Source organism: Nipponia nippon, unplaced genomic scaffold (assembly GCF_047370975.1).
Source record: "Nipponia nippon isolate SJK-2023a ecotype South Korea unplaced genomic scaffold, ASM4737097v1 scaffold_3, whole genome shotgun sequence".
Classification (NCBI taxonomy): domain Eukaryota; kingdom Metazoa; phylum Chordata; class Aves; order Pelecaniformes; family Threskiornithidae; genus Nipponia; species Nipponia nippon.
In genome coordinates, this window is record NW_028262347.1 from 76523367 (window position 1) to 76530735 (window position 7369).

Sequence of the window (7369 nt, forward strand, 5' to 3'; positions counted from 1 at the left end):
GAGAAAACTCATGGGTTGAGATAAAGACAGTTTAATGGGTAAAGCAAAAGCCACACACGCAAGCAAAGCAAAACAAGGAATTCATTCACTGCTTCCCATGGGCAGGCAGGTATTCAGCCATCCCCAGGAAAGCAGGGCTCCATCACGCGTAACGATTACTTGGGAAGACAAACGCCATCACTCCGAATGTCCTCCCCTTCCTCCTTCTTCCCCCACCTTTATATGCTGAGCATGATGTCGTGTGGTGTGGAATATCCCTTCGGTCAGTTGGGGTCAGCTGTCCCAGCTGTGTCCCCTCCCAACTCCTTGTGCACCCCCAGCCTCCTCGCTGGTGGGGTGGGAAGCAGAAAAGGCCTCTCTGTAAGCACTGCTCAGCAACAACGAAAACGTCGCTGTATTATCAACGCTGTTTCCAGGAGAAATCCAAAACATAGCTCCATCCTAGCTACTATGAAGAAAATCAACTCTATCGCACCCAAACCAGCATACACATCCATGTGCTGATGTTAGTCCTACTAGGTTGGCAATACATGCACTCCCTTTGGGAACAGAGCTGCCCACAGGTATAGCTTGTAAGTGCAGTGGAACTCCTATGTAGTGAAGAAACAGCAAGTACAGAGTAATGGCAGAGAAAAAGACATTCAGACATACATCAAGGTATCATACCATTAGTGACTGATCATTTTTCCATATGAGAACCAGGGCAAGTTACCATATAAAGATGTCAGTATTTCACCATGGTACAACTGGTATCCAGTCTGAAACAAGAGTTATAAGAAATGCATGACAAGCTGCACATTTGAGCATCCTGCATCTTTGCACAGCCTGGTCTTCTTAAAGCAATTTTTTTATCCTCGCAGTCTCTCCCAAAAGTTCACCAGCCCTAAGAATCTTTAACTCCCGGGGAGTTTGGTCCTAATCTCCTCTAAACCGTGGCCTGTAGCACTGGCTGGCATTTATTCACATACTTAGAAACATTACACAGAGCAAGCCAAGGGTTCCGACAGCTGTTGAAACTACACGAGAGGCGTTTCAGGCCTGATACAATTGAGAGAACAACAATAGAGGAGGAACCGATAGGCACCAATGAACAAGTTCACCCATCCCTGCAGCATCAAGGGCTGCTGAAGGACAAGAGAGTCCAAACTCAGGCTCTGGTGTATAGCTGAAGCACGCAGGATCTGAGGCAGATATCGGAAAGGGTACAAAATCACTGAGATGGCACACAGAATACCTCCTCCGTGGGCTGGAAACGCACTCTGTGGAAGGGGAAAGAAGGCACTCAGTTTCTTTCAAGTTGGGGAACTTCCCTGCAGGCAAGGGCCCACAGGTCACATTACAGGCCCAGACTGCTCTTCAGAGTCCTTCTTCATCTTCGCGTACGTGGCAGGGCAGAACTGAGAATACAGCTGAGCCAGCAAAGCCTGGGATGTGATGTCTAGCCTTGTCCCGTGGCTCAGTTTGTTCCATAAGTGCACCGCGTACGTGTTCTTAAGAAGCTTGTGAAGCTCCGAGGAGCTGATTGTATCAAATAACTTCTTCCAGTCCTCCCAACAAATAGGATAAAAGGCTTCTGGGGAAAGCGCATGCACCCCTTTGCAGGTCGTGTTGTTCTGGATAGTACTGATGGAGCACCACTTCTTGAAGGCATGCGTTAGGAGATGAGGGCCCTGGTGAGCCCAGATCCAGCCATTGTAGTTCTCCACAAATTCCTGCATGCAAAGCTTCATGAACTCATGCTTGGGTGTGAAGGACAGAAAGGCCCCATTCAGTACATCCTGAGACTGCATACCGAGGGCATTGGTGAGGTTGTTCAAGTTCTTAAGCACAATGAAATCGGTGTCCAGGTAGATGCCACCAAATTTCCACATGGTGGCAATCCTGCAGGCGTCAGACAGGACGGGTAAGAAATAAGGTTCCTTCTGATGCTCAGACTGCAAGTACCACTTTGCCAGAGGTGTCCCTGAGAAAAGCTCCTCCAAGTCCAGGGGCCGGATTTCCACGTTAGGGAAGCAGCTCAGCAACGAGAATGCCCAGTGGCTGGGTAATGAGACGTTACCATTTGCCAAGCCTTTCATGAGCACCACAATCCTTTTCCCAGGGTGCGTCCGGGCTGCTGACTCCACAGAGCACGTGAACAGGTAACTTGGGTTAGTTCGCTCCGAGGTCTCCACAAAAAACACATCCCCTAGGGAAGGAGGGGGCCCACCGGCAGTAGGATGGGGATGGTAAGGGAAAAACTGAGCACACCTGCTTTGTGCAGGCAAGCTGTAGAGCTGGCCCTCAGCATCCTCCCCAGTGCTCCAGTAGAACACAGCAGTGGCAAAGAACACAAATGAAATGGTGAGGATAAACAGAGCCTCCAGCCTGTGGCTCAGCACCACAGTGGTCAGTTTTGGCAGGCAGCTGGACATCCTGGGAGCCTGCTCTCCCAAGACAACCGTCGTGATCTGAAGGGGAGAAAAGAAGAAAAAGACACTGACAGTCAAGGCAGCAGACCACCAGCCTTGGGGCAGTGCCACGGCAGAAGAGAACTCTCCTTCCTTCACCTCAGGGCAGTATGCCTCAATTATGCCTTTTGGTCATTTCTGAAAGAGTCTCCTGGCTTGTCTGTAATGCAGTCACAGGGCATTCAGGTCAATGCACAGCTGAGGAGGAAGCAGCAAGGAGCATTGTGGCATTTCTCCTGCCTCCCTCTGTCCCCCCTCCAAATCGAAATCCCCATGCTCCAGGACACAAAGCTTCAGGAAACAGCAAAAGCTTTCATCTGGAACCAAACAGACAGGCAACAGGACAGAGAACCCAGCTGGCACAATGCCATTTGTCATTCACATCTGATTCCTGCAACTGGGTCACATACTAAACTCCCCATGTAGCCTGAAAATAACTTGTCAGACACACTGCAAGGTTCCCAAATGCAACAGCACGGAGCCACCGCTCTCCACTAGGCACTGGGGCTCTGGGGACAGACGAGAGGCCGCCAATACACAAATTGTCAGCTCTGGAGTCCCAGAACATTTTCTTCTCCTGCACAGAAATGCCAGCATGTGCTGTGGGTGCTACGTGCAGCGAAAAAACCCCACTCTGCTTTTTACGTACCTATTTCCCCCTCCCTCCACACTGCAGCCTGTTGAATCCTATAAGTCATTTCTAGCTTGGTGAACTGTAAAAGAGAAAGCAAATACAGGCTTGAGGGGACAGAGTTCGTTCTTCCATGTAACAGACACAGGAAATCTGTCTCCCTACCTTCCTCTGAAATTGCAAGTCCCACTCACAGAAACTACAAATACTACTCACCTGTCCCTGCTTTCAAGACACCACAAAAGGCACTGCTCAGCTGGACAAGATTTTGAAGAAGTTAGTGTCTCTGACAGCGCCTATAACTCTATGGTCTGGCACTTCCTTTTTGTGAAAAAAAAAATGGTGAAAGGTGGAGTCTAAACACATGGAGATAACATGCAAATCAAGGAGGATGTGACACCATACATTCAGGTAATACGTTGGCTGAAAGAAGGGTCATGCAGCTGATGGGTCATTTAGCTGCGCTGTGAAGAACCCATCTAATCAGGAAGGAACCAGCAAAAAAAAGGAAAAAAAAAAAAGAAGGAAAGGCTTATCGCTACACTTTAAGCTTTATACTGTGGCAGGAAACTGCTTTGCTGTTTTCTACTCCTGTGCTAAGAATTCCCAGTGCTCACGCTGCTTGGGTGGCTGCCACAAGAACTGAGCTGAGAGTTTCATAGAGCTGCCTCCTCCCACCCCAAGACTTCAGTTCTGAATACTGCCTTGAACACACGCTCTTTCAACCAATTAATTCACTCATCCATGTGGAAATACTCCCTCTTATGCCAGCACTCCAGATGTGTCTCACCCGTGCTGAGTAGCAGGGAAGGATTGCTTCCCTTGACCTTGCAGGCGATGCTCTACCTAATGCAGCCCAGCAGGCTGTTGGCCTTCTTTGCCACAAGGGCACACTGCCAGCTCCTGGTCAACTTCTTGTCCACAGGACCATCAGGTCCTTTCCTGCTGAGATGCTTTCCAGCTGGTCAGCCCATGTCCTTCTCTCTTCAAGTCTGTCCCTGCATTGGCTCTGCCCAGGTTTGCTGGGAGCCACAGTAGGCTTTATCTCACCTAACGTTAACAGTCCACGGTATAGGCACCTGTCCGGCTCCCATTACAGGCAGTGATGCCTGCAGTCGCTTCTCTGCTTGTGTAATCTGCATTAGGGTTAGATGAATGCGTAATCCATTCACTAGATCCCCAGTGGCAATCATAAGATGCCACTGGGCACACTGGTCCTAGTCCTGGACCTGGTCACTGGTCCTTCTGCTGATGTGGACGTGTCTGACCCTGTTCTTCCAAAATGCGTTCAGTACTCCAATGAAAGGAAGGTAATGCTTCTCCTCCCCATACCAATGCAGAAACAGGCAGATGCTGAGACCCTCCGAGAGTGTGACGAGGACTCGTTAGATACTCACATGCCACAAGAATTTCTCCACAGAGCAAGAAACCTACTAGTGCATGTTTTCTGACAATACATGATTTCCAAAGTACTGCATAGCATTTCACGTAATTTTCATGACCTTGCTTGCTAAATTTAAAAGCCTGGCTAACCAATGCAGTGCTGGAAATACGCAAAGAAAAAAAAAAAAACCAAAGCAAAAACCCCAGTCCACACAAACACTGTAAAATGTACACAGACACCCTACTGCATACGGTAAAGGCTGACATTTAAACGATAGCAAGTTTCCTTTCTTCCAAGCACAAAAAGGATAAAACGTAGTACAAAGGGAAGAGACATGGAAGACCTTGTAACTCCTCTGTGCAAGGACTTCACCCAAGCCGATGCTGCTGGATCAGCACATGCTCACGTCTACTCTTGGTGCCCCTAAGGGCTTCTGGAGCACCCTGCAGGGAGCAAAGGGGTTCCTGCCCTACATGACTGTAAATGTGCTTCACTGGTATTCTCCTTGGTAGCAAAACCACGGACAACAAAAAAATGCAAACAACCAAAACTGGATGACAACTGGGTGACTGGGTGATGGTACAACACGAGTTGTACATGAAGCCGACCAAGCACCACCAGTCTCTGCAATCCTCTGTTTTTCAAATTGCAACAGCAGATACTCACAGGTCCCTGAAACCTGGCAGTGTAACCCGGTTGTGTAAGGATGGGATCAGGAAGGCCAAGGCTCGGCTGGAGCTAAACCTGGCGAGGTATGCAAAGAATAATAAGAGCTTCTACAGGTATGTCAACCAGAAAAGAAAGGTTAAAGAAAGCGTACCCCCTCTGATGAGCAGAACTGGCAAGCTGGTAAGAACAGATGAGGAGAAGGCTGAGGTACTTTTTTGCCTCAGTCTTCACTGGCATCCTCTCTCCTCACACTTCCCGAGTCCAGGGACCATATTATGGGGATCAGGGGAGCAACGTTCCTCCCATTCTAATTGAAGATCAGGTTCACGACCACCTGAAGAACCTGAACATATCTAAGTCTATGGGTCCTGATGAGATGCATCCCAGAGTCTTGAGGGAATCAGCTGATGTAGTTGCCAAGCCACTCTCCATGATAGTTGAAAAGTCATGGCAGTCAAGTGAAGTCCCCGGGGACTGGAAAAAGGGAAACATTGCACCCATTTTTAAAAAGGGTAAAAAGGAGGACCCTGGGAACTACTGACCTGTCAGCCTCACCTCTGTGCCTGGGAAGATCATGGAACAGATCCTCCTAGAAGCTACGCTAAGGCACATGGAGGACAGGGAGGTGATTCTCCTGATCTCTATGACCTTTCAAGCATAACAAAGAGCGGTCTCACAATGACATCGGCCAGCTCCGGCAGCACTCGTAGATGCATCCCATCAGGTCCCATCATGTTCATTCAGTCCTGACACGTATTCCATGGACATGGCGATGTGCAAGAGTCTGCGGCATGCATCCCTCACAAGGAGGGATTACAGTGTAGAGAAATGTCCCCAAGTTCCTCTTATGTGTAGCTGGATGCAGAAACTAATTTTGGTTTGCTTCAAACTGATCTCTGAACTCCCTTTCAATCTCTCATCTCCTACTGACCTTCAGCCTCTCTAGCAGGCTTCCTGTTCCTTCCGCAGTTGGAAAAAAAAAAAAAATGTTGGTAGCTTTAATATCTTTTGTTAATTGTTTTTCAAACAATGTTTTCTATAGCCTAATCGTGTTTTCATATTTAAGTTGCCAGACTTTATGCGCCTACCTAATTTTCCCCCTGGACATAAATTCCACTTTGTGAAGAGTACTTTCTTACTTCTTGCACCTCTACCAACATACTGCAGAGCCATGTCAGCTGCTATTTGGCTCCATCATTATACACAAATTTAAAGGTCAACATCTTGATGAGGGGAGAGCAGTGGATGTCTACCTTGACTTCGGCAAGGCTTTTGACACTGTCTCCCATAACACCCTCATAGGTAAGCTCAGGAAATGTGGGTTACATGAGTGGACAGTGAGATGGACTGAAAACTGGCTGAATGGCAGAGCTCAGAAGGTTGTGATCAGCGGTGCAGAGTCTAGCTGGAGGCCTGCAGCTAGCAGTGTTCCTCAGGGGTCAGTACTGGGTCCTGTCTTGTTCAACTCATTCATCAATGACCTGGATAAAGGGACAGCATACCCTCAGCAAGTTTGCTGACAATACAAAACTCGGAGGAGTGGCTGATACACCAGAAGGCTGTGCTGCCATCTGGAGGGACCTGGGCAGGCTAGAGAGTTGGGTAGAGAGGAACCTAATGAAGTTCAGCAAAGGCAAGTGTAGGGTCCTGCACCTAGGGAGGAATAACCCCATGCACCAGTACAGGTTAGGGGTTGACCTGCTGGAAAGCAGCTCTGCGAAGAAGGACCTGGGAATCCCAGTGGACAGCAGGTTAACCATGAGCTAGCAATGTGCCCTTGCGGCCAAGAAGGCCAATGGTATCCTGGGGTGCGTTAGGAAGAGTGTGACCAGGGAGGTCAAGGGAGGTTATCCTCCCCCTCTATCCTGCCCTGGTGAGGCCACATCTGGAATACTGTGTCCAGTTCTGGGCTCCCCAGTTCAAGAGAGACAAGGAACTACTGGAGAGAGTCCAGCGGAGGGCTACGAAGATGATAAGGGGACTGGAGCATCTGTCTTATGAGGAAAGGCTGAGAGAGCTGGGTCTGTTTAGCCTGGAGGAGACAGAGGGGATCTTATCAACACTTACAAATATCTCAAGGGCGGGTGTCAGGAGGATGGGGCCAGACTCTTTTCAGTGCTGCCCAGCGACAGGATAAGAGGCAACAGGCACAAACTGAAACACAGGAAGTTCCATCTGAATATGAGGAAAGACTTCTTTACTTTGAGGGTGACAGAGCACTGGAACAGGCTGCCC

At 48.8% G+C, this 7369-nt stretch overlaps 2 protein-coding genes across 6 annotated transcripts in view; both read right to left on the minus strand.

Annotated features, from left to right (window-relative positions):
- LOC104021556 (lactosylceramide 4-alpha-galactosyltransferase-like) overlaps positions 1 to 7369 on the minus strand; it is a 73429-nt gene that overhangs the window by 46756 nt on the left and 19304 nt on the right. The gene's annotated exons all lie outside the window — the stretch shown is intronic.
- LOC104012684 (lactosylceramide 4-alpha-galactosyltransferase) lies at positions 680 to 3404 on the minus strand. Of its 2 annotated transcripts, XR_015706347.1 has the most exons (3): positions 3298 to 3404; positions 1235 to 2450; positions 680 to 758 (listed from the first exon to the last, which is right to left on the minus strand). XR_015706347.1 is itself a non-coding variant. In XM_009465072.2 (2 exons), the coding sequence occupies exon 2, from the start codon at positions 2412 to 2414 to the stop codon at positions 1332 to 1334; it is 1083 nt and encodes a 360-aa protein (XP_009463347.1). In that variant the 5' UTR covers positions 2415 to 2450; positions 3100 to 3158; the 3' UTR covers positions 1329 to 1331. The 2 variants fall into 2 exon arrangements, 1 of the variants encoding a protein (XP_009463347.1); XM_009465072.2 differs by lacking the exons at positions 680 to 758; positions 3298 to 3404 and adding an exon at positions 3100 to 3158 and having other exon boundaries at positions 1329 to 2450.